This window comes from Giraffa tippelskirchi, chromosome 8 (genome assembly GCF_054371585.1).
Source record: "Giraffa tippelskirchi isolate mGirTip1 chromosome 8, T2T-mGirTip1v1.2.pri, whole genome shotgun sequence".
Taxonomy (NCBI): Eukaryota; Metazoa; Chordata; class Mammalia; order Artiodactyla; family Giraffidae; genus Giraffa; species Giraffa tippelskirchi.
In genome coordinates this window covers 148,834,069-148,861,685 of record NC_137282.1, presented here as the reverse complement: position 1 = coordinate 148,861,685, position 27,617 = coordinate 148,834,069, and the positions used below count along the sequence as shown (strand labels likewise).

General features: G+C 37.9%; 1 protein-coding gene and 1 long non-coding RNA gene across 17 annotated transcripts in view; one reads left to right on the top strand and one right to left on the bottom strand.

The window, feature by feature from the left end:
- LOC145516659 (uncharacterized) overlaps positions 1-27,617 on the bottom strand; it is a 165,957-nt gene that overhangs the window by 17,263 nt on the left and 121,077 nt on the right. For 7 of the 16 annotated variants that reach the window (XR_014061604.1, XR_014061602.1, XR_014061613.1 and 4 more), the window contains 2 exons: positions 16,629-16,686; positions 187-344 (listed from right to left, as the gene is read on the bottom strand). The exons of 2 other annotated variants lie outside the window; for them this stretch is intronic. Coding sequence is in view for 1 of the 14 variants with exons in the window: in XM_081518060.1 (XP_081374186.1) it covers positions 187-344; positions 16,629-16,686 (216 nt within the window). In the remaining 13 variants the exon portion in view is untranslated. Of the gene's footprint in view, positions 1-186; positions 345-15,752; positions 15,945-16,628; positions 16,687-27,617 lie in introns of those variants that run through there. 7 more of the 16 variants (XR_014061605.1, XR_014061611.1, XR_014061616.1 and 4 more) reach the window with 3 other exon arrangements.
- The window catches only part of LOC145516665 (uncharacterized), a 207,836-nt gene continuing 189,479 nt past the window's right edge, over positions 9,261-27,617 (top strand). The window contains exon 1 of the long non-coding RNA XR_014061631.1: positions 9,261-9,418. This is a non-coding gene — a long non-coding RNA (uncharacterized LOC145516665). The remainder of the gene's footprint in view (positions 9,419-27,617) is intronic.

Sequence of the window (27,617 nt, the reverse complement as noted above, 5' to 3'; positions counted from 1 at the left end):
TGAGATGTGCCCTAGGATCCCATAAATGCAGGAGTGTTAGACCTTAGGTTTGTCCATGCAAGTGAGTAAAGGGCTTTTCTGAACAAGGGTGCTAAGATTTCAAACAATTCCTTTGTTTTTAACCTAATGATAAATGTGAAAAAGAAAAGGCCATTTTGTTTGCTTTCTCAACTCTAAACAGTTTACCTGAGTATCCAGAGGCTAATAGAGGTGATGGGCTTGGGATCAAAGGGTGAGATGAATCTGAGCTGCCAGAGCTTGGAGACAGAGACAGAAGGGACTGAGCTTTGAGATGGGGTCACCTTGACGACCCTTGCTCCAGACATGCACTCATCATTGTGTGTCTAAAGACAAAAGAATCAGGGAAACAAAACTTGCATTCAGTCACATGGTCTCTGCAGAACCTCTATTAAGACTGTGGGATCTTTCCTTTCATTTGACATGGGCCTCAGGTGGTCACAAACATGTGCTACTCAGAGAACAGAGGTAACCTCAGTGTCACCCAGCTGCGGTGGTTTTAGGTGTGGTACAACCCAGCTGGATTCTGTACAGGATTTCATAGGAAGCAGGTTGAGTGTATGCTTAGGAATGAAAGAAACCAAGAAGGAAGGGGAAGAACTCTCCAACATGAGAATTCAGATGACTGCTGCATCAAGGAACTCCTTTCCAGAAAAATGAGGGAGACAGAGAAGGAGATCACAAACCACTGCAGTACTCTTGCCTGGAAAATCCCATGTATGGAGGAGCCTGGTGGGCTACAGTCCATGGGGTCGCAGGAGTCTGTCACGACTGAGCAACTAACACACACACACACAGGGGCAAAACACTGAGTCAGTGATCATCAGAGCATCACTTCAGACTAATTGAGACAAAGAAATAGGTGGGGAAACTGCCTCATAATTTCCCCCAATAACTTGGATCTCTGATTTTCTATAAGAAGTTTATTTTTTTCTTTTTAATTGATTTTTTTATTGAAGGATAATAGCTTTACAGAATTTTGTTGTTTTCTGTCAAACCTCAACATGAATCAGCCATAAGTATACATATATCCCCTCCCTTTTGAACCTCCCTCCCATCTTCCTCCCCATCCCACCCCTCTAGGTTGATGGAGAGCCCCTGTTTGAGTTTCCTGAGTCATTCAGCAAATTCCCATTGGCTATCTACTTTACATATGGTAATATGTTTCCATGTTACTCTTTCCAAACATCTCACCGTCTCTCCCCATGTCCATAAATCTATTCTCTATGGCTGTTTCTCCATTGCTGCCCTGTATATAAGTTCTTCAGTACCATTCTTCTAGATTCTGTATATATGTGTTAGAATACGTTATCTATCTTTCTCTTTCTGACTCACTTCACTCTGTATAATAGGTTCTAGGTTCATCCACCTCATCAGAACTGACTCAAATGCATTCCTTTTTATGGCTGAGTAATATTCCATTGTGTATATGTAACACAACTTCTTTATCCATTCATCTGTCAATGGACATCTAGGTTGCTTCCATGTTCTAGCTATTGTAAATAGTGTTTCAGTGAACAATGGGATACACGTATCTTTTTCAAGCCCAGTTTCCTCAGGGTATATGCCTAGAAATGGGATTGCTGCATCATATGGTGGTTTTATTCCTAGTTTTTTAAGGAATCTCCATACTGTCTTCCATAGGGGCTGTATCAATTTACATTCCCACCAACAGTGCAAGAGCGTTCCCTTTTCTCCACACTCTCTCTAGCATTTATTATTGTAGACTTTTTGATGATGGCCATTCTGACTGGTGTGAGGTGATACCTTATTGTAGTTTTGATTTGCATTTCTCTAATAATGAGCCATGTTGAGCATCTTTTCATGTGTTTGTTAGCCATCTGTATGTCTTCTTTGGAGAAATGTCTGTCTAGGTCTTTTTCCCACTTTTTGATTGGGCTGTTTGTTTCTCTGGCATTGAGTTGTATGAGCTGCTTGTACATTTTGGAAATTAATACTTTGTCATTTGCTTTATTTGCTATTATTTTCTCCCATTCTGAGGGTTATCTTTTCACCTTGCTTATAGTTTCCTTTGCTGTGCAAATCTTTTAAGTTTAATCAGGTCCCACTGGTTTACTTTTGTTTTAATTTCTATTACTGTAGGAGGTGGGTCATGGAGGATCTTGCTTTGATTTATGTCATTGAGTGTTCTGTCTATGTTTTCCTCTAAGAGTTTTATAGTTTCTGGTCTTACATTTAGGTCCTTAATCCATTTTGAGTTTATCTTTGTGTGTGGTGTTAGGAAGTGTTCTAATTTCATTATTTTACATGTAGCTGTCCAGTTTCCCAGCACCATTTATTGAAGAGGCTGTCTTTTCCCCATTGTATATTCTTGCCTCCTTTGTCAAAAATAAGGTACCCATAGGTGCATGGATGTATTTCTGGGCTTTCTATCTTGTTCCATTGGTCTATATTTCTGTTTTTGTGCCAGTACCATACTGTATTGATGACTGTTGCTTTGTAGTATAATCTGAAGTCAGGAAGGTTGATTCCTCCAGCTCCATTTTTCTTTCTCAAGACTCCTTTGGCTATTCAGAGTCTTTTGTGTTTTCATATGAATTGTGAATTTTTTTGTTCTAGTTCTGTAAAAACAAAAATGCCATTGGTAATTTGATAGGGATCACATTGAATCTGTACATTGTATTTGGTATTATAATCATTTTCACAATATTGATTCTTCCTACCCAAGAACATGAAATATCTCTCCATCTGTTTAGGTCATCTTTGATTTCTTTCATTAGTGTCTTATAATTTTCTGTGTACAGTTCTTTAGTCTCCTTAGGTAAGTTTATTCCTAGATATTTAATTCTTTTTGTTGCAATGATGAATGAGATTGATTCCTTAATTTCTCTTTCTTATTTTTCATTGTTAGTATACAGAAATGCAAGCGATTTCTGTGTATTGGTTTTGTATCCTACAACATTGCTAAATTCACTGATTAGCTCTAGTAATTTTCTGATACTATCTTTAGGGTTTTCTATGTACAGTATCATGTCATCTGCAAACAGTGAGAGCTTTACTTCTTTTCTGATCTGGATTCCTGTTATTTCTTTTTCTTCTCTGATTGCTGTAGCTAGGACTTCCAAAACTATGTTGAATAATAGTGGTGAAAGTGGAAACCCTTGTCTTCTTCCTGATCTTATGGGGAATGCTTTCAGTTTTTCACCATTGAGAATAATATTTGCTGTAGGCTTGTCATATATGGCCTTTACTATGTTGAGGTAGGTTCCTTCTATGCTCATTTTTTGAAGAGTCTTAATCATAAATGCTGAGTGCTGAAAAATTGATGCTTTTGAACTGTGGTGTTGGAGAAGACTCTTGAGAGTCCCTTGGACTGAAAGGAGATCCAACCAGTCCATCCTAAAGGAAATAAGTCCTGAATATTCATTGGAAGGACTGACGTTGTAGCTGAAATTCCAACACTTTGGCCACCTGATGCGAAGAACTGACTCATTGGAAAAGACCCTGATGCTGGGAAAGATTGAAGGCGGGAGGAGAAGGGGACAACAGAGGATGAGATGGTTGAATGGCATCACTGACTCAGTGGACATGAGTTTGAGTAAACTCAAGGAGTTGGTGATGGACAGGGAGGCCTGGCCTGCTGCAGTCCATGGGGTTGCAAAGTGTCAGACATGACTGAGCAACTGAACTGAACTGACTGAATCATAAATGGGTGCTGAATTTTGTCAAAGGCTTCTTCTGCATCTATTGAGATTACCATATGATTTTTATCTTTCAATTTGGTAATATGGTGTATCACACTGATTGATTTGCATATATTGAGGAATCCTTGCATTACTGGAATAAACCCAACTTGATCATGGTGTATGAGCTTTTTGATGTGTTGCTGAATTCTGTTTGCTAAAATTTTGTTGAAGATTTTTGCATCTATGTTCATCAGTGATATTGGCCTGTAGTTTTCTTTTTTTGTGTCGTCTTTATCTGGTTTTGGTATCAGGGTGATAGTGGCCTCATACAATGAGTTTGGAAGTGTTCCTTCCTCTGCAATTTTTTGAAAGAGTTTTAGAAGGAGAGGCATTAGTTCTTCTCTAAATGTTTGATAGACTTCTGTGAAGCCATCTGGTCCTGGGCTCTTTTTTGGGAGAGTTTTTATCACAGCTTCAGTTTCAGTGATTGTAATTGAGTTCATAATTTCTATTTCTTCCTGGTTCAGTCTTGGAAGATTGAATTTTTCTAAGAATCTGTCCATTTCTTCCATGTTATCCATTTTATTGCCATATAGTTGTTCATAGTAGTCTCTTATAATCCTTTGTATTTCTGCATTGTCTTTGTAACCTCTCCTTTTTCATTTCTAATTTTGTTGATTTGATTCTTCTCTCTTTTTTGCTTGAAGAATCAGGCTAAAAATTTGTCCATTTTCTTTTTCTTTGCAGAAAACCAGCCTTTAGTTTTATTAATCTTTACTATTGTTTCTTTCATTTCTTTTTCATTTATTTCTGCTCAGATTTTTATGATTTCTTTCCTTCTACTAATTTTGGGGTATTTTTGTTCTTTTTTTCCAGTTGTTTTAGGTGTAAGTTAGGTTGTCTGTTCGATGTTTTTCTTGTTTCTTGAGGTAGGATTGTATTGTTAGAAACTTCCCTCTTAAAACTGCTTTTGCTGCATCCCATAGGTTTTGAATTGTCGTGTTTTCATTGTCATTTGTTTCTAGAAATTTTTTGATTTCCCTTTTTATTTCTTCAGTAACCTGTTGGTTATTTAAAAATGTGTTGTTTAATCTCCAAGTGTTTGTGATTCTTACAGTATTTTTCTTGTAATTGATATCTAGTCTCATAGCATTGTGGTCAGAGAAGATGCTTGATATGATTTCAATTTTCTTAAATTTACTGAGGTTTGATTTGTGACCCAAGATGTGGTCTATCTTGGAGAATGTTCCATGTGCACTTGAGAAGAAGGTGTATTCTTCCCCATTTGGATGGAATGTCCTGAAGATATCAATGAGATCCATCTTATCTAATGTATCATTTAAGACTTGTGCTTCCTTATTAATTTTCTGTTTTGATGATCTGTCCATTGGTGTGAGTGGGATAATAGTCTCCTACTATTATCATGTTATTTCAGTTTCTTTTTTTATGTCTGTTAGTGTTTGTCTTATGTATTGAGGTGCTCCTATGTTGGGTGAATATATATTTACATTTGTTATGCTTTCCTCTTGGAGTGATCCCTTGATCATTATGTAGTATCCTTCCTTATCTCTTGTAATCTTTATTTTAAGGTCTATTTTGTCTGATATGAAGATTGCTACTCCAGCTTTCTTTGCTTCCTATTTCCCATCCTCTCACTTTCAGTCTCTCTGTGTCTTCAGGTCTGAAGTGGGTTTCTTGTAGACAGCATATATGTGGGTTTTGTTTTGGTATCCATTCAGCTGTGTCTTTTGGTTGGAGCATTTAATCCATTTATATTTAAAGTAATTATTGATATATATGTTCCTATTGCCATTTCCTTAATTGCTTAGGGTTGATTTTGTAGATCTTTTTGCTTCTCTTGTATTTCTTGACTGTGTAAGTCCCTTTAACATTTGTTGTAAAGCTGGTTTGGTGATACTGAATTCTCTTAACTTTCACTTGTCTGAAAAGCTCTTTATTTCTCCTTCGATTTTGATTGAGATCTTAGCTGGATACAGTAATCTTGGTTGTAGATTTTTCCCTTTGAGTACTTTTAATATATCCTGCCATTCCCTTCTGGCCTGCAGCATTTCTGCTGAAAGATCAGCTGTTAAGTGTATAGAGTTTTCCTTCAATGGTACTTATTGTTTCTCCCTTGCTGCTTTTAATATTCTTTCTTTATGTTTAGTCTTTGTTAATTTGATTAGTATCTGTTTTGACGTGTTTCTCCTTGGGTTTATCCTGTATGGGACTCTTTGTGCCTCTTGGATTTGATTGACTATTTCCTTTTCCATGTTGGGGAAATTTTCAGCTATAATCTGTGCAAAAATTTTCTCATACCCTTTCTTTTTCTCTTCTTCTTCTGGGACCCCTATAATTCGAATGTTGGTGCATTTGATATTGTCCAAGATGTCTCTGAGACTATCCTCTGTTCTTTTTCATTATTTTTACTTTATTCTGCTCTTCAGAAGTTATTTCCACCATTTTCTCTTCCAGCTCACTGATTCGTTCCTCTGCTTCATATATTCTGCTATGGATTCCTTCTAGAGTATTTTTAATTTCAGTAATTGTGTTGTTTGTATGTTTATTCTTTAATTCTTCTAGGTCTTTGTTAATTAATTCCTGCATTGTCTCCATTTTGTTTTCAAGGTTTTTGATCATCTTTACTATCATTATTCTGAATTCTTTTTCAGGTGGTTTGCCTATTTCTTCTTCATTTATTTGGACTTCTGTGATCCTAGTTTGTTCCTTCATTTGTGTAGTATTTCTCTGCCTTTTCATTATTTTTTTTTAACTTATTCTTTGTGAGGTCTCCTTTTCCCAGGCTTCAAGGTTGAATCCTTTCTTCCTTTTGGTTTCTGACCTCCTGAGGTTGGTCCAGTGGTTTGTGTGAGCTTCATAGGGTGAGATTTGTGCTGTTTTTGCTTGTCTGTTGGTTGGTTTGTTTCTCCTCTGACGGGCAAGGCTGAGTGAGGTGGTAATCCTGTCTGCCGATGATCGGGTTTGTGTTTTTGTTTTGTTTGTTGTTCAGATGAGGCGTCCTGCTCAGGGTGCTACTGGTAGTTGGGTGATACTGGATCTTGTATTCAAGTGGTTTCCTTTGTATGAATTCTCACTATTTGATTCTCCCTATGGTTAGTTCTCTGGAGAAGGAAATGGCAACCCACTCCAGTGTTCTTGCCTGGAGAATCCCAGGGACGGCGGAGCCTGGCGGGCTGCCGTCTATGGGGTCGCACAGAGTCGGACATGACTGAAGCGACTTGGCAGCAGCAGGGTTAGTTCTCTGGTAGTCTAGGGTCTTGGAGTCAGTGCTCCCACTCCAAAGGCTCAGGGCTTAATCTCTGGTCAGGAACGAAGATTCCACAAGTGGCTTGTTATGGCATTAAGTGAGATTAAAGCAAATATCCAAAAATATGAAACCAAAGATCAACTCCAGACAAATGGCATTACAAAATCAGGCAAATAATAATTAGAATAATGGAATATATACACATACATTTACACCCATGAACAAAGTCAAAACAGTCCAACAAACATAAAGTACAGTAGACTGACCCAGCGAACAAAGGAAATGAAAAATTTTACTTACCAGTTAAGAACAAAACTAACCAAAGCACAAACTGGAAAACAAAAATAAGCAAGGTGCCACGTGGCACCTTGAAAACAAAACTAACAAGTATGTTGAGAGGAAAGGAAAGAAAGGAAAGATAGAATAGATATGCAAAGTTAAATAGAGGTAGATGAAGAAGGTTTATATACATTAAAGATTAACTGCAAGGGGAAAAGAAGAGTAGGAAAGGCAAACACAGGAATAAATGTAGAAAAAAATATAATAGGCTTAAAAAAATTAAAATTGTAAAAAAGAAAGAAAAATGGAAGAAGAAAGAAAAAAGGAAGAAAAAAAAGGAAACCTCCACAGAACTGTCAAAGCCCAATGTGGAGGCAGAGGTTTATAGCAACAATAAAAAGTGTGACTGAATATACACATAGACATATACACCCATAAGCAAAATCAAAACAGTCCAACAAAAATAAAGTACAATAGACTGGCCTGGCGAACAAAGGAAAGCAAAAATTATATCTACCAGAAAAAACTAACTAAAACACAAACTGGAAAACAAAACTAAAACAAGATGCCAATTGGGGAATAAAGCATTGAAAATAACAAATATGTTTAGAAGAAAGGGAAGAAAGAATAGATATGCAAAGTTAAATAGAAGTAGATAAAGAAGATTTATATACATTAAAGGTTAACTGCAAGGGGAAAAGAACAGTAGGAAAAGCAAACAAAGGAATAAATGTAGAAAAAATAATAGGTTTAAAATTAAAAATTAAAATTAAAAAAAGAAAAGAGAAAAAAAAAAGGAAAACTCCACAGAATTACAGAAGCCCAACGTAGAGGCAGAGGTTTATAATAACAGTAAAAAAAATATGACTGAAGAAATAAAAAAAAAAGCTCAAATGCTTAATTAGATTTCATAGTACCAATAAAATTGACAACTACAATGGGGGGAGGGGGAGGAAAAAAATCCAAAAGAATATACAGAACAAGTGAAAGCATAATAATAACAAATGTTTTTCTTGAGTCATTGCTGTCAGAGTCCTTTCCCTTGCTAGGAGTCATAGTCTACTTCACCTCCCTAGGAGGCCCTCCAGCACTGTGCTGATCTCTGGACCTGCTCTGGGGGCACTCAGATTCTAATTTGGTCCTATTCCTGTGTGTTCTTGCCTCCAATGTCCACAGTTATCAGAGCTAGTGCATTTTCTTTTGTGGGAACTCTCAGTGTCCTTTTATATATTCCATAGACACAGAGTCTGCCTAGTTGATTGCGTGGATTTAATCTGCAACTTGTATAGCTGGTGGGAAAGTGTTGGGTCTTCTTCCTTAGCCACACTGCTCCTGGGTTTCAATTGCGGTTTTATTTCCACCTCTACATGTGGGTTGTCCACTGGAGTTGCTCCTGAGGCTGTCCTGGAGGACTTGGGTTTGCCCCTGTGAGGGCCAGGTGTGGAGGCGGTGCAGCTGCTTGGGTTGCAGGGTTTCTGGCAGCACCAGGTACTCAGGGGAGTTGGCGGCTAGGGCAGCAGGAAATACAGTGCTCTAGAAGGGTATGGCAACCAGTATTGGCCAATACGCTTCAGTATTCTTGCCTGGAGAAGCCCCCTCCCTGATAGAGAAGCCTGGCAGGCCATAGTCTATAGGGTGGCAAGAAGTCGGACACTACCGAAGCGACCCTGCGTGGATAGATGCAAGACTTTTTTTGCCTGTGGCAGCTCTGCCCGAGTGAGTGTTGAGCGTGAAGGTAGTGCAGCTGCTTGGCTTGCGGGGACCCTGGTGGTGCCACGTGTGCAGGGACACAGACTGTCTCCGCTGCAGGAGTTATGGCCCTATGAGAGTCTTTTTTCAAGCCTCTTGTAGTTGAGGATCAGAAGGCCTCTTTGGCCAGTCTTTCTCCGTAGCTCCACCCATTCAGGCACTTAGAGGGCTCCCTTGCCTGGGGTCCTTCTCTGTTGCTTGGCAAGTCAGGCACATAGAAGGGCCCCCATACTGGGGTCCTACTTTGTAGATCGGCACGTCAGGCACTTAAAGGGGCACCCTGGGTGGGGTCCTACTCTGTAGGTCAGTGCATCAGACGTTTGATGGGCCAGCCTCTCTATTGTTCAGCTGCTGATGCTGGCTGTGGGGAGTGAGAGGCTATGGTGATGGCTCCACACCCTGCGCGTGACTCGGAGGTGTCCTCTTGCTTCCATGGCTGCCCGGCTTTCCTCCACAGGTATTTCCCACCACAGTCTCCGCCCTCACATCCCCTCAATCCGTCTGTCCACAGTCAACAGCAGCCCTTGCACTGGGATTGCTCCACTATCCCTAAACTCCAGCTCCCAGTGGCTGAACCTTCCAGGAGACCTGTGTCCCTATTCGTGGTATGTATGGCTGCGGCAAGGAAGGCCTGTCTGATCCTCATTCCATTTTGGCTGCCACAGATTAGCTGTTTCACTCTCAGCCTTAAATGTTTCTCCTCTGACTCAGACCATTGCCCCGATGTGGGGATCGGACCCCTGCTTCATTTCCCCTACTGGCCGAGGGCAGGTCCAGTCCTACTAACACTCCTGTTTTTCCTCCTAGTTCCTTCGTCCTACCAAGTTTTGCCTGGCTCTATATATTCTTTTCCACTGGTCAGGTCCTCCTGTCCGCTCTCGGCTGGTGTTCTGCATGCACTTCTGTGTCTGAAGGTGTATTCCTGATGTATCCGTGGAGAGAGATGTACTCCATGTCCACCTACTCCTCCGCCATCTTGTTCTCCCTATAAAAAGGCTGTTTTAACAGGGGCTTGTGCTATTGACAGAGAAGTAGAGTTAGTGTAAATGCTGAGGTCATAAACATTACATATTAGGGGAAATCCAACCAGGCAAGTTATTCCAGGCCCTTCCATTTACACTTAATTTGAATTATTTTATTTTTCTCCTTTCAGTATTAACTGGATTAGTCTACAGAGCAATACTCTAGTTGTTGCTGGTTTCTGGTTTCTCTCTTTGTTTTTTGACTTACTATTGATTATTTGAATATTTTGAGGAATATAAACCATTTCCCATCTTCTAAGTAAAGAAGTACATATTTAGAACGTAGGCAAACCAGAAAATTATAGCTCAGAAAAGCCGCTTGGTCTCCTTGGAAAGAAAGTTGTCCTTTTCTTTTGTGTTTCTTTACTTGTAGTCTTTGTCTGAAATTTTAACATTTATTGTCCATGTGATTATAATTTCTTTGTGTGTGTGCTAAGTCACTTTAGTTGTGTCCAACTCTTTGCAGCCCTGTAGACTGTAGCCCGCCAACCCCTTCTATCCATTGGATTCTCCAGGCAAGAATACTGGAGTGTGTAGCTGTTCGCTTGCTCCAGAGGATCTTGCTGATCTGGGGGTTGAACTGAGTCTCTTATGTCTCCTGCATTGGCTGGTGGGTTCTTTACCACTATCACCAACTGGGAAGTTATAATCTCTTCGGGGGAGGGGGGCACCAGAATCATGAGACCTGTCTTATTTTCAGACTCTCAAAGCAAGATTATTTCTGAGAATGCATTTCTGAAAATATACATCACAGGCAGTGATTTGTACTTGTTTCAATTGGGAGTTTTGTAGCTGTGGTTTCTGTAGGTAGGACAGCATTTGTTGTTAGGTTGGTTCAGCATTATATTGATTAGGTCTTCCTTCCATACTCCAAGGACACTGTTTTTCCTTTGCAGAATATATCTTGAGTCAGTGTTAAACTTTCAGTGTTAAATCTATTGTAGACCTCTCCTTTCTATGGTTGGAGAGAATTTTCAACTCACCCAGCATTCTTGTATATATATATAATAAATTACATTTTGTGTTCCCAAATGCCTTGTGCCATTGGCATTGTTTATTTTGGTCTGGGAGTCCTAGGGACCTCTGGATCTTACTACTTCTCCTAGAAGCTGTACAGTAGATTTCCAGAATGCCTGTTGTATTGTATGAAGAGGTACATTCATCACAGAGTTTATAATTTAAGAGGCTGTTGTGTTCTTCTTCATCCAGATATGCTATTATGGTCAGAAAAATCACCCATATGAATGTTTGGACCTCCCCCCTTGCCATCACCTTATGGCCCAGTGGTCCCTTGGCCCACTGAATTAGAAACAATCGAGATTTTTAAAAAGTCATCCAGCCACGTCTGACTAGCAGAGAGCAGAGACACTGGAAATAGCATGTCATTTTTAAGTTAAAGTGTCCAACTTTTTGTATGTTTTCATTTTAAAATGTGGAAAAGGGTAACACTTGGCTGTCAGAGATAACATTCCTGACACTTTTGCAATTCTACATTTGGGATTTTAAATTTCAGTTATGACGTTGACTTAAAGCGTCTTAGAGCATCAATACAGGATTTATAAAAGTAAAAGTTAATTCCTTTACTATATATACTTAAGATTTTTGCTGCCAGGTGTACAAAAATCGTAAAAGAGTTTCTGTAATCTAAATCACCAAACTTATTTCAGTTTTACCTATTCTTTGAAATTGTTGTTGTTTAGTTGCTAAATCATGTCTGACTCTTTGAGACGCCATGGACTGTAGCCCATCAGGCTCCTCTGTCCATAGAATTTTCCAGGCAAGAATACTGGAGTGGGTTGCCATTTTCTCCTCCAGGGGAATCTTCCCAAGCCAGGGATCAAACCCATGTCTCCTGAATTGCAGGCAGATTCTTTATCATTGAGCCATCTGGGAAGACCAGTTCTTTGAAATATGCTGCATTAAATATGGTGAGATGGTGTGAAATGTGTACTTTCTGTAGCACCACAGGTAAATCACCAAATCCATATCCCTTCCTCCCACTGGAAATGTCAATGACAAGAAAGTCAATGACAAGACACTTCAGATGGTGTGAGCTCTACAAACATGGAGATTGTATAATGTGATGCAGCACTTTTGACCTTCTCAACTGCCCCATCCCACTCCTGAGAATCCCTCCTTACCCTGCCCCGCAGGTGTGGCTCCCTGCAAAGGTGACCATTTGCCTCCATTTGCCTGAAAGTGAGTCACCCAGTCGTGTCCAATTCTTTGTGACACCATGGACAAAGTCCATGGAATTCTCCAGGCCAGAATACTGGAGTGGGTAGCCTTTCCCTTTTCCAGGGGATCTTCCCAACCCAGGGATCGAACCCAGGTCTCCTGCATTGCAAGTGGATTTTTTTACCAGCTGAGCCACAAGGGAAGCCCAAGAATACTGGAGTGTGTAGCCTATCCCTTCACCAGGGGATCTTCCCAACCCAGGAACTGAACCAGGGTCTCCTGCATTGCAGGCGGATTCTTTACCAGCTGAGCTATGAGGGAAGCCCTGGACTTCTCCCAGTTTTAGTACCCAAAGCCTCATGTCCCAGGAAGCTCCTTAATCCCAGGCGACCAGCACAGCTGGTCTACGTATCCTGCAGCCATGTTCTGGTTCGTGAGCCTCCCCTAGGGCCGTGACTGACACAGCCCATGGTCCTTGTTGTTGTGAAATTGGACCGGTCACCTTCTCTGCTCTTGGGATTCCGCATGCTGAACTGAGAGAAATTCACTAGGAGACTAAGGGTTGTTTTGCAGCATTATTATATTAAATGCAGTTCTCTAGAGCAGTTCCACATCAAATGCATGTTAAAATCACCTGGGACACTTAAAACATACTGCTGAGTAGGCCTGGGCCCCTGAAACTTATTTAATTGGTTTGAGATGGGGCCTGCACATGGTTCTTTAAAGCAGTCTTATCTGTTGGTTCTAAGTTGTAGCCAGAGTCCCTCATCCACTGCTCTTAAAAAAAGATATACAAACCCCCAAAGCTTCCAGAATTGAGGTTTCTGGAATTGCCTTGATTTTTGCTATTTCTGAAGCTTGCTTATTCAAGAATTTATTGGATTACAGGTGCTCTAATACCGTCCTAGTAACGCAATTAAAAAAAAAAAAATCTACCTTTACAACCAAAAGAAACACAAATATTATACAAAGTCAGTTTTTCCAAGTTTTCTACTTCGGGTAAAGCAGTTGGAGAATATGGACCAACACAAGGTACAGTGATGAAGGAAAGACTTTTGCTTAGGACCCAAGAATAACAGTCCTATAGCTAAGGCCAGAGCCTCAGCATAGCACATATTAAACATTCAGGCATCATGAACTGAATGAATTAATTGATGAATTCCATAGCCCCATGCTATGGAATATGGATCAAAACCCAGATGATCATTTAGAGTTAAGTTATAGGAAAAACTGTCATCCCCAATAAACTAATATGCTTTTCATTTTAAAAATAAAATATTAGAACAGCTGTAGCACTCTGTTTTCTGTTATTTTGTCTCTGTTGCCAGGAAACTTAGAACCAAAATTATGCTTAATTGATAAGCACATTTCCATATGTTTAAAGCAATTTTTATTTTTCTGTTCCTTTCCAAAGTTTACAGTTTTTCTTTTTGTTCAAACTGTTATATTTCATGAGTCTCACATACTAAGCTGTTTTAAAGTTTCTTTTGGACTAAAATGTTACAGACTAAAAAGAACAAAAAATTTAAGAATGAAGTGTTCATAAGATGAAAGTCACTATTAATACTCGTGGACATGGCTTTTGGAGATAAAGATCTTTTAAATTACAAATGCTGATAAATAAGTGCTATGATAATAAATTTGGGAAAAAATTCAGAATGTAGACAAGGAAATATTTTCAGAACATGATTCGTACAAAGTTAATATTTTTAATATAAAAATCTTATAAGTAAAAAGATAAAAGATAAAAATCCAATAAAAATGAGCAAAGGTTATAACAATTCACAAAATTAAAAAGGCTAATAATCACATTAAAACATGTTCATCATTACAAGTAGTCAAAATTAAGCAAATTAAGACAAGAATAAGATGTTTTATTTTTCAAACAGGCAAAGGTTTTTCAGATATCCAAGGTTCTCAAAAATTATGTATAAATAAGAACTGTTGACTGGGATCAGTAAGTAGAAATGGAATTATATTTCTAGAGGACAAATTGATAATATAGATTAAGGTATGCATAGTTTTGCAACTCTGAAAGTACAGTTGACCCTCGATATCCATGGGTTCCTCACCAGAGAATTCAGCCAACCACAAATGGAATATATTCAGAAAAAAAAAAACAAAAAACAATCCAGAATGTTCCAAAAAGCAAAATTTGAATTTGTAGTGTGCCATGGCAACTATTTATATGCATTTACATTGTATTTATAGCTTTTATATAGCATTAAAATTATATGAGCTGTTTTAAGTAATCTAGAGGTGATTTAAAATATATGGGAGAATGTGCATAGGTTATATTCAAATTCTAGGCTATTTTATGTAAAAGAGTTGAGCACCTGAAGATTTTGGTATCCACTGGGGTCCTAGAACCTGACACTCATGGATACCGAGGGATGATTGTACTCATAACTCATATATGTTATAGTGAAAGTGTAAGTCGCTCAGTCATGTCCAGCTCTTTGTGACCCCATGGACTATACAGTCCGTGGAATTCTCCAGGCTAGAATACTGGAGTGGGTAGCCTTTCCCTTTTCCAGGTGTTCTTCCCAACCCAGGGATCGAACATAAATTAAAAGCAAATACATATGTGCATCTTTACTCTGTGTGTGCACACACACATACATACAACAAAATTCTTACTAGGATATTGACCTGTACTACTATTATTGATGATTTTTATTGTCCTTTCTATAATTCTTACATTACTTTAATGAATGTATTATTAAAAATCAATAAAGTTTGTCTAGTAATTTGTAACCAATATATATAAAAGCCATTCTCTTGACTTCATACTATTCTGAAATATAGTTCTGTATTCCCTATAGTTCACTATAGTCTTTATAGCTGTGTTAGTTGTTTCCTGAAAGTGAAAGTGCTAGTCACTCAGTCATGTCTGACTCTTTTGCAGCCCCAGGGACTTTAGCCTGCCAGGCTTCTCTGTCCATAGGATTTCCCAGGCAAGAATCCTGGAGTGGGTTGCCATTTCCTTCTCCAGGGGGTCTTCCTAACTCAGGGATCAAACCTGCGTCTCCCGCATTGCAGGCAGATTCTTCACCATCTGAGCCACCCGGTGTGTAATGTTGAGAAATTGGGTGTGTGTATGTAGCTACCATTCTCTGATGGAGGCTTGGATTGACTTGCCCAGACTCTGAATTTATCATTAGCTGTTGAAATATATCCATGAATTGGGAAGGAGAGGGTGCATGAGGGAAGAAACCTATTGTGTACTTTTAAATTCTTTTAAACCTTTTGCATAACTACTGATATATGCTTTCGTTATAAATATTGTAGACAATCATAAAATTGCATTTGAACATGTTTGTTAGAATTAGTAGACTTTAACTACCATACCAGAAAATTAGGATACAAAGTTTAATTATGATAACCCACAGAAAATATCTTTTGTGGATTAAAAGCTATAATCAAAGCCTTTATGTGAATAGTTACATTTTAGAATAGAAGGGGTAATTTAAACATTGAGAATATATCGATCATTTCCATTTCACTATGACCATTGCATGTTCCTTAGACTATTAAACATATTTATATACATATGATTAGCAATACATATAAAACCAAATTTTGCAATGATTTTTTGACAGAAAATTTTAATAACATTTATTAATTTTGAAACATTATTAAATATGAAGTATGGGACTAGATGCTTTACATATCATGTCATTTGATTCTTCTGTTAATCATTTAAGGTATGTAGCATTATTCCCATTATAATGAGAATGATGAAAATAAATTGCTCATAGATGAATTATCTTTTGTCATCACCTTTATTTTAAAAATATATAATTAGAATCTGTAATCTTCTAAGTCCTATTATTGTTTTATGTAGTTATTTGGTGCAGTAGATTTTTTGTTCTGAATCATATGCATTTTAAGTAATCATAAACTCTCTGTATATCTATTAGTATATCTTAGTGTAAGGAGAATTTGAGGTTATTGCTTTTGAGATTTTGCTCATAATTTGGAAATGTGCACTACCATGAATTTATACAACTATTAATAAAAATAATTGGTGAGACTTCTGAAGAATTCCATTAAGCACTGAACATGGTCTTTCAAATTCAGTATTTTAAAACATCAGGCCTAATACTAAAATATAGGGAAAAGTAAACTATAAAACAATAAATTACATATGCATTACATTTTTAAAATATTAATGACATGAATTATCTTATTCTATTTTATTTAACTAGAACCTGCATTTCCAAAAATCTCCTTTGAGAATTTTGATGCAGCCAGCCTATGTGATGCTTTTTTGAAATCCCTAAACTGTTCCATGACTAAATAAGTTTGCAAAATGCTGGGTTAAATGAAATTAAATTATTTGGTGTGGGACATCACAGAATTTTTAAATGGCAGATATGCTTTGAAAATTGCCCTAAGAATACTATAGTATGCATCATTTCTCAAATGTATTTGACCCCAGAATCCTATTTAAAGGAAACATACCTTGGGACTCAAGTCCTGTGAAACACTCTGAGAGTTTATGACATCTGGTCCTTTGTTGCTAGAGTGGAAATAATGAAAATGGCTTTATTTTTGGCAACCAGAATGCCCTCTCAGGTGACACTGCTATCCCCAAATGAGCAAATATTTCTTACCAATAACTATCATACACACAAACAGTACTTATATCCCTGATGATTTGCTATCTCAACACATGATTTGAACTTGAAGGCCATTTGAATGAAGAGTCTATTAGAATATGTATAATCACATTTGATAAACAAAATAATACACCATTTAACAGAATCCTTAAACCTATATTGGATTAACATATCTAACTAAAAACTATTGCCTTATAATACCTTTGATTAATAGTAGAAGATATGTTTTTAATCATAACAAATATGTTTTTAATCAAAATTCAGCATCAAAAGTGACAAGCACAGAGGACTTTTAGGGCAGCAAAATGAATCTGTATGATACTCTAATGGTGGATACATGTCATTATACATTTGTCAAAGCCTACTGAATGTACAACACCAAGAATGAACCCTAATGTAAGCTATGGACTTTGAGTGATAATGATGTATCAATGCAGGTTTATCAGTTACAACAAATGTACCCCTCAGGGTGGGATGTTGATAGTGGGGAGGCTGTGTATATGTGGTTCTGGGAAATAGTCCTTCCAGTCAGTTTTGCTGTGAGCCTAAAACTGCTCTTAAAAATAGTGTATTAAAAAAAAAAAAAGTGACAAGCTTATACGTTTTCAAAACATGAAGAGGAACCTCTTTTTCTCTCTTCTAATGGAGGCATAAGTTGAATGAAGATGAAAGAACAGGATTGTTGGGAAATATAATGGATTTATAGAAACTTTATGCTCTAAGCACATTTCATGTAAAAATAGGTCAGTAAAACCTTTTGCACATGGATGAATAATCGCAGCACTACTGATACCAGATATCTCAATGGCCAAAAATTCTTCAGATGCATTTCGTTTTTTCATAGAATTATTACCAACAGACAGGAAAGTCAGTTTTATTACAGAGAAGAGCAAATATGCACAAAGAAATCCCTAAAATATCACTGATAGCCAAGTTTGACATTTCTTTTTTTTTTAATTGAAGTGTAGTTGATTTACAATATTGTGTTAGTTTTAAAGAGAAGTGATTCAGTTACACACACACACATATATTTTCAGATTCTTTTCTATTATAGGTTATTGCAAGATAGTGAATATAGTTCCTTGTGCTATACAATAAATCTTTGTTGCTTATCTCTTTTACATATATTTTAGTGTGTTTGACATTTCTTGAAATCAAAATTTACTTTAATGGATTTATCACTTTTAATTAGGGAGTTCAGGTTTTCCATAGAACTCTGGAGTTAGTAATAGAAATGCAAAGGGTAACTTGGAGGATATATGATCTTAAGAATAATGAGTTTACATGAAAAGTCACTTAATGAAGACTGTGGACAAAGTGCATGAAATGTAGAAAAGATTTTTGCTTTCTACCCAACTGAGTCATTCTAGATTCTAAGTCTTAAGTATAAATGTTGAGGGGACTTCCCTGGCAGTCCAGTGGTTAAGACCTCACCTTCCAGTGCATGGGGTGTGAATTCAATCCCTGGTTGGGGAGATAAAATCTCACATGCCTCACAGCAACAAAATTAAAACATAAAACAGAAACAATATTGTACCAAATTCAATAAAGACTTTAAAAAATGGTCCACATCAAAAAAAAGTTCAATAATAAATGAATAGATAAATAAATATTGGCATTTGAGAAAGTGTGGCCATCTGTTTTAGTTTTTATTTTATATTTATTTATTATTAAAAATTTTATTGATGTATAATTGACATACAGTATTACATTAGTTTCATATGTACAGCCTAGTGAGTGAACATTTGACTACCTTGAGAAATGATCACCACAATAAATCTAGTTACCATCTGTAACCATAAAAAATTAATGCAATATTTTTGACTATATTCCCCTTGCTTTATTGAGGAGATGTAGAAAGAAGAAGGTATTACTCAATTATCCTCCCTTCTCCCTGTATCCCAAGGATGGTGCCCTTATGATTTGAGGGCCCTTTCTTAGGATATGATTGTTCTGCGATGGATGTGATGTTAATGACCTATCTAGGATTTTAACTTACTCCAGTGGGCTCTCACCTCAGACGCTTGCCCGAGACCTGACTTTACTGGAGGGTCACACAGAAAGCAGTAGACACAAGTGATGACCCTTTCTGAGCCATTGCTGCCCTGTCATTTGTCATCAATAGCAGGCTTTTTTCTCTGGCTGATTTCTCCTTAGATTCTCATTACTTCTTCACTCGCATTGTACCCTCAGCATCTGGTCCTTACACCACATTTGCTCAAGTATTTCTGTATAGTCCTTGGTAAAACAAAGTGTAACATAACTCCAAGGTAGCATTTTTTTGTTTGCGTGTTAACAGTAGCTGACCAAAGCAAGATTAATTTTGTTTTTGTTTTAAACAAAGCTTTCAATAATTAACTTTTAATTTTTATCCCTTAAGATAAGAAAAACACAACAAATGCAAAAAACAAATACAGTAAGGAAAATTACTTCAGTGCAGATATACCTCAAAGGTACTGCAGGTTTGGTTTTAGACCACTTCAGTTAAGCAAATATCATAATGAAGTGAGTCATACTAGTTTTCTGGTTTCCCAGTGCATATAAAAGGCATGTTTATACTCTCGTGTTGTCTACATGTGCAATAGCATTATATCTAAAAAAGTGATGTATAACCTAAATTAAAAACATAATTTATTGCTAAAAAATGTTAACCATCATGTGAGGCTTCAGCAAGTCATATATATATATATATTTTTTTTAATTGGGGTATAGTTGCTTTACAATGTTGTGTTGGTTTCTGCTCCCACTACTGGGCATATACGCTGCTGCTGCTGCTGCTGCTGCTGCTGCTACTGCTACTGCTACTGCTACTGCTGCTGCTGCTGCTGCTGCTGCTGCGTCGCTTCAGTTGTGTCCGACTCTGTGTGACCCCATAGACGGCAGCCCACCAGGCTCGCCCGTCCCTGGAATTCTCCAGGGAGGAACACTGGAGTGGGTTGCCATGTCCTTCTCCAGTGCATGAAAGTGAAAAGTGAAAGTGAAGTCTCTCAGTCGTATCTGACTCTTAGCGACCCCGTGGACTGCAGCCTACCAGGCTCCTCTGTCCATGGGATTTTCCAGGCAAAAGAGTACTGGAGTAGGGTGCCATTGCCTTCTTCACATAAACCCTGAGAAGTAATAATCTTTTTGTTGGTGTTTGGTCTTGTCTCCTTGTTGATTGCTACTGACTGATTAGAGTAGTGGTTGCTGAAGCCTGGGTGGTTTTGGCAGTTTCTTAAAATAAGACAACAGTGAAGTTTGCCTCATCGATTGACTATTCCTTTTGCAGACAGTTTCTCTGTAGCCCGAAATGCTGTTTGATAGTGTTTTTCCCAGAGAAGAACTTTCAAAATTTGAGCCAATCGTCTCCATTCCTGCCACTGCTTTATCAACTAAGTTTATGACATATTCTGAATCCTTTGTTGTCATTTCAACAATCTTCACAGCATCTTCACCAGGAGTAGATTCTATCTCAAGAAGACACTTTCTTTGCTCATAAGAAGCAACTCTTCATCTATTAATATTTTATCATGAGATTGCAGCAATTCAGTCATACCTTCAGGCTCTATTTCTAATTCTAATTCACTTGCTGTTTTCACCAGCTTTGCACCTTCCTTCACTGAAGTCTTGAATCCTTCAAAGTCATTCATGAGAGTTGGAATCAACTTTTTCCAAGCTCCTGTTAATGATATTTTAAACTCTTTCTATGAATCATGGGTCTTCTTAATGGCGCCTAGAATAGTGAATCTTTTTTAGAGGGTTTTTAATTTGTTCAGACCCATCAGAAAACTCACTATCTATGGCAGCTAAAACCTTACAAAATGTATTTCTTAAATAATGAGACTTGAAATCACTCCTTGATCCATGGGGTGCAGAATGGATGTAGTGTTAGCAGGCATTAAAGACAACATTAATCTCATTGTACATCTCTATTTAGAGCTCTTGGGTGGCCAGGTGCATCGTCAGTGAGAAGTAATAGTTTGAAAGGAATTTTTTTCTGGGCATTAAGTCTCAATATTTGGCTTCAAATATTCAGTAAACCATGTTGTAAACAGACGTGCTGTCACCCAGGCTTTACTGTTCCATTCATAGAGCATAAGCAAAGTAGATTTGACGTCATTCTTTAGGGTCTTTTTAGAATGGTAAATGAGCATTGGCTTCAGCTTCAAGTCACCAGCTGAATTAACCCCTAACGAGAGAGTTAGTCAGCCTTTCCTTTGAAACTTTGAAGCCAGGCATTGGCTTCTTCTCTCTAACTATGAAAGTTTTAAATGGCATCATCTTCCAATAGGAGGCTGTTTCATCTACACTGAAAATTTGTTGTTTAGTATAGTCACCTTCATTAATTATCTTAGCTAGATCTTCAGAATAACTTGCTACAGCTTCTACATTAGCACATGCTGCTTCACCTTGCATTTTTATGTATGGAGACAGTTTCTTTTCTTAAACCTCATGAACCAACCTCTGCTGACTTAAAATTTTTCTTCTGCAGCAACCTTAGCTCTCTCAACTTTCACAGAATTAAAGACAGCTAGGCTTTGTTTTAAGGGGAAGGTTGTGGCTAGTTTGACCTTCTATCCAGACCACTAAAACTTTCTCCATATCAGCAATAAGGCTGTTTCACTTATCATTCATATGCTCACTAGAGGAGCATTTTTCACAACTGTTTACAACTTGGCTAAATATTTGACTCAAGAGTCCTAGCTTTCAGCTTATATCTGTTTTCAAAATGCCTTCCTCACTAAGTTGAAGCATCTCTAGCTTTTGATTTGAAGTGATCCTTCCTTTCACTTGGACACTTAGAAGCCCATTGTAGGGTTATTAATTGGCCCAATTTCAATATTGTTGTGTCTCAGGGTATACAGAGGCTTGAGGAAAGGGAGAGGGACAGGGATTGGTTGATTGATGGAGCAGTCTGATCACACAAATATTTATTCATTGTTTGGTTATCTTATTTGGGTACGATTTGCAGGCCCTGAAATAAACACAAGAGTGACATCAAAGATCACTGATCACAGATGACCATAACAAATATAATAATAATAATAATACTGAAAAAGCTTGAAATATTGCAAGAATTACCAAAATGTGACACAAAGACACAAAGTGAACAAATGCTGTTGGAAAACTGGTACCCATACACTTGCTCGATGCAGTGTTGCCAAAAACCTTCAATTTGTTAAAAAAAAAAAAGAATCTGTAAATCACAATAAAGTGAAGCACAGTGAAATGAGGTATGCTTTTAATAAGTTTAGCAGTATGAATCTATAATGAAAGATTTGTAAGAAATTAGTAAATTTCCTCAGTATTAACTGACTACTTAATTCAGTAGCTTAAAAACATGATGTCTTTGAATGCTAAAACAAGAGAATAAAATATGCTTTCTTTCTGGCTCAAGGGTTCTTGGGGAAAGTCCTGTTGGCATGTGGGTGGGAAGAGACCTCTTTGGCAGAATGTCTAGTTACTGTAGGACAATAATCCACTGCCTGCAGTAAGCTTTCTCCAGGCATTCTGACCACTAGGAAACACAGTATCACTCTAGGTGAGTGGGATTATATTGAGCTAATCTATAAAATGGGGCTTCCCTGGTGGCCTAGTTGGTAAAGAATCCACCTGCAATGCAGGAGACCTGGGTTCACTTCCTGGGTCAGGAAAATTCTCTGGAGAAGGAAATGACAAGTCATTTCAGTATTCTTGCCTCAGAAATCCCATGGACAGAGGAGCCTGGAGGGCTACAATCTGTGGGGTCGCAAAGAGTCAGACACAACTGAGCAACTATACCACCGCCACCAATCTATAAAATAGCTGACTCTGAAAAACAGTGTTGCATAAATCGACAAATATTTAATAAATTAGAATCGTCAGTCCTTTTCACTGTGAATTTGCTATACTTTGTTTCTGGGTGCCAGTAATTGTATCTTGTCCTAATGAAGACCAAGTCAGTTTTCCTCTCTACATGATCCCTTTACGCCCTACTGAAAGTCATGCTGACATAAGAACATTTCTAAGAGTCCTTTAGATGTCTTTAATGTTAAAACCTCTAGAAACTTTGGTAGAAAAGTCAATTTTACTCTTTAAAACACTATGTTTAAGGAAGGGAATTGGCTTAGCAAGTGTAAAAATTTTATTATAAAACTCAAAATTATAAAATTTTATTATTGAAGACCAACACTTTAATAGGGAGAATAAATCAAAAAGAGTGAAAGAATAGGATGGCATATTACCTTAAAAAATGATAAGTGTTGTAGAAGATGTAAGTACAAAGCTTATTGCTGATTTTTTTTAAAGATATTTATGTGTTTGGCTATACAGGTTTTTATTTGCAGCATACCTACTCTTAGTTGCCACATGTGGGACCTAGTTCCCTGACCATGGATTGAATCTGGCCCCCCTGCAATGGGACCTTGGAGTCTTAGTCACTGGACCACCAGGGAAGTCCCAGGCTGGTTCTGGTTTTAAGTGTGTACCTAGGTGACCTGGATCTTATCACCACTTCATCATCCCTCAGTTTTCTCATCTATAACATGCAGGATTCACATGTTATCAGTTAGATCTGAAATTCAATCTTTCTGTAATGTCCAGTTCATTTGTATAGAAGCAAATAAATGGCAACAACACCTAGGTTTGAAATAAGTTATCTCCAGAATTATATGTTACAGCTGTTGAAGAAGGAGATTTGAATCAGAAAAGATGGCCAACTGAACTTTGTTTCTATATTAAAGCTCTATTAAAGAAAAAGCTAACTTACATAATGTTAATGCCCAGCAACATTCTAGGTCAAGTAGCAGTGACTTTACTTTTACTTTGAGGTCAGATTTCTTGAGGAAGTTATAGTGGGATCATATGGATGGCTGTGGATTTATTCAACTCTTTTTTTTAACATTAAGTTGTGATAGATAGTACAGAAAGTTGTGTGGATTCTAAACATTATTTAATATTGCAGGCTGCCAAATCATGCTAAGGGCTCATTAGCTGCCTCTGAGTTGTGTTTCAAGAGCGACTTAATTCAAAATGAAAGACAAGTGGCATATGATATAAACTCTTATCTTTTTTGCTTCCCTAGTAGAATGGATTAGTAATTCTTATCCCAGGAAAGACTGACAGAATGTAGTACCTTCCAATAATGTGTTCATACTCATTTTCTTAGCTTAAATTCTTCCTGATGCAGTTAATGAATTCCAAGAATAAAGAACTTTTTCACTGAATGACCTGAGGTATGTGAAGTTCCAAAGAAGCGATGCTTAAATTAACTTGTTTACTTCATTTATCTATCCCCTATGTCTTTTGAGTTCCTACTGGTACTCAACCAGGCACTGCGTTAGTGAATAAAACAAATGTGAAATAGACTCCCCTCAAGGGTTGTACAGGGACTATGAGAAACAGACATTCAGACAAATTATTGCAGTTGAATATACTTGTTATGTTGGAGGAAGGTGCAGTAATAGAATAAAAAATGGAAGCAACCTAAATGTCCATCAACAGAGAAATGAGTAAAGAAGATGTGGATATACACAATGGAATATTACCCAACCGTAAAAAAGAACAAACTTGGGTTATTTGTAGAGATGTGGATGGACCTAGAGTGGATCATACAGAGTGAAGTAAGTCAGAAAGAGAAAAATAAGTATCATACGTTAATGTATGTATGTGGAATCTAGAAAAATGGTATAGATAACTTTATTTGCAAAGCAAAACTAGGGACATAGACATAGATAACAAATGTTTGGATACCAAGGGAAGCAAGGGGGATGGGAGATTGGGACTGACATATATGTACTATCGATACTGTATATAACATAGATAACTAATGAGAATATACTGTACAGTCCAGCGAACTCTACTTAATGCACCATGGTGACCTGAGTGGAAAGGAAGTCCGAAAGGGAGGTGATATATGTACATGTATGGCTGATTCACTTTGCTGTGCAGTAGAAAGTAGCACCTTGTAAAGCAACTATATATCAATAAAAATTAATTTTTAAAAATGGAATACTAGCATCTACCTGGATGATAATATTTCATAGAGAAGGTAATTAAAAGACTTCAGGGAAAATCAGAGGATGCGCTGGAATTTGTTCTTCTGTCCTAGGAGCAGGTGGGTGGGGAGAGTGTCTTAGACTAAGGCAGCACAGGATTAAGGTGTGGAGGATGGGAGAGCCAGTGCTGTGGGAGGTATTGGAAGCATTTGGGGGCTTGTAGGTTTTATAGTCGGAGAAGGCAATGGCACCCCACTCCAGTACTCTTGCCTGGAAAATCCCATGGACGGAGGAGCCTGGTAGGCTGCAGTCTATGGGGTCGCTAAGAGTCGGACATGACTGAGCGACTTCACTTTCACTTTTCCCTTTCATGCCCTGGAGAAGGAAATGGCAACCCACTCCAGTGTTCTTGCCTGGAGAATCCCAGGGATGGCGGAGCCTGGTGGGCTGCCATCTATGGGGTCGCACAGAGTCGGTCACGACTGAAGCGACTTAGCAGCAGCAGCAGCAGGTTTTATAGTTGAGGAAGTTGAGACAGAACAACTTCCATATAAGTCAGACCAATATAGTTTTTTTTTTTTTTTTTTTGCATTTAAGGCTAAAATGATGAGATTTAGTCATGTTACACTTGCTTCCCAATACAGGCTTAATTTAAACTTGGGTTTAAACATGAACACATCAGTGGATACTTGAGGTTGCTGTATACCCAAGCAAGCAGCATATTCTTTGAACAGCAATTAAACTTACCTTAAGTAATTTGAAATTTTTATTGACACAGATATATATTGGTATGACCAAAAAGTTCATTTGGGTTTTTCTGTTACATCTTATGAAAGATGTAAGAACTAGAAAACAAATGTGCCTTTTAGAGACTAAACATAAGATTTCAAAGAAAATTCTCTAATGAAGCTGAAGTTGAGGGCTACACACCCAGAGCCTCAGTGGGTTTGTTTGCCTTTGATTTCCTTAGTCATTGAGGCCTCTTTAGCACAGGGGCTTATGAAGGTTTCTTGAATTGTGATGTGTTACTGACTTCCAAAACAAAATAATGAAAAAAAAAATAAAGCTATTATTTACAATGAATTTAACTTCTTTTTTATTACAACAATAAGAAATATGTCCATCAAAATAATTAAAGTTTGTTATTAATATTGGTAGCCTCATCCATTATACTACTCTATTGTATTTATCAAAGTTAAGGAGCAGAATAAAAGGATCCTTTGTCATATGAGACAGTCCAGTAGGGTTGTTTTTTTTTTTTTTATAAATTTATTTATTTTAGTTGGGGGCTAATTACTTTACAATATTGTAATAGTTTTTGCCATACATTGACATGAATCAGCCATGGGTTTACATGTGTTCCCCTTCCTGGACCCCCCACCCACCTCCCTCCCCATCCCATCCCTCTGGGTCTTCCCATTGCCCCGGCCCTGAGCCCTTGTCTCATGCATCGAACATGGAATGGTGTTCTGTTTCACATATGATAGTATACATGTTTCAATGCTATTCTCCCAGAACGTCCCACCCTCACCTTCTCCCTCAGAGTCCATAAAATTGTTCTATGCATCTGTGTCTCTTATTCTGTCTCGCATATAGGGTTATCGTTGCCATCTTTCAAATTCCATATATATGCATTAGTATACTGTATTGTTGTTTTTCTTTCTGGCTTACTTCACTCTGTATAATGGGCTCCAGTTTCATCCATCTCAATAGAACCGATTCAAATGTATTTTTTTAATGGCTGAGTAATATTCCATTGTGTATATGTACCACAGCTTCCTTATCCATTCGTCTGCTGATGGACATCTAGGTTGCTTCCATGTCCTGGCTATTGTAAACAGTGCTGCGATGAACATTGGGTTACATGCGTCTCTTTCATTTCTGGTTTCCTCGGTGTATATGCCCAGCAGTGGGATTGCTGGGTCATATGGCAGTTCTATTCCCAGTTTTTTAAGGAATCTCCACACTGTTCTCCATAGTGGCTGTACTAGTTTGCATTCCCACCAACAGTGTAAGAGGTTTTGTATTATGTTTTGAAACTTGAGACTTAAGGCAGTCCTGAAGGCAGACATATGCCCCCTAACAGGTCTTCCAGGAGGCATGAAGAGTTGATGACCTAGATCTAGGCACTTTTGTCACACTGAAAAATGACATTTTATATCATGGTGGTTTAGTCGCTAAGTTGTGTCTGACTCTTGCGACCCCATGGGCTGTAGTCCACCAGGCTCCTCTGTCCACAGAATCTTCCAGGCAAGAATACTGGAGTGGGTATTCCTTCTCCAGGGGATCTTCCCGACCCAAGGATTAATAAAACTGTATCTCCTGCATCACAGGCAGTCTCCTGCATTGCAGGCGGATTCTTTACAGACTGAGCCCAGTAGTGTCCAAGTCTTTGTGACCCCATGGACTATATACAGTTCATGGAATTCTCCAGGCCAGAATACTGGAGTAGATAGCTGTTCCCTTCTCCAGGGGATCTTCCCAACCCAGGGATCGAACCCAGGTCTCCCGCATTGCAGATAGATTCTTTACCAGCTGAGCCACCAGGGAAGCCCATTGTAAAACTACACATAGTTAAATAAAACATTATCCTAACATGAAACCAAGAGAGATATGCAGCTGTAATGATTACTTTCATTTAAGTTCCTCTTGTTCATGGCCCACATGGACTTTAATTTTTAGGGACTGATTGATAATCTTTTTATTTGAAAATGATTACTTCAAAGGCATTCAGTAACAAGTGTCACATGTTAAACTGAATTTGTGATTACTTAGTTTAATTGAAGATAGTGATAACACAAAGGGGATCACAAGCTTATTCAGTACTATTTCAACAGACAAGTAAGAAAAAATAATTTGTAATGAAAGGAAAACAA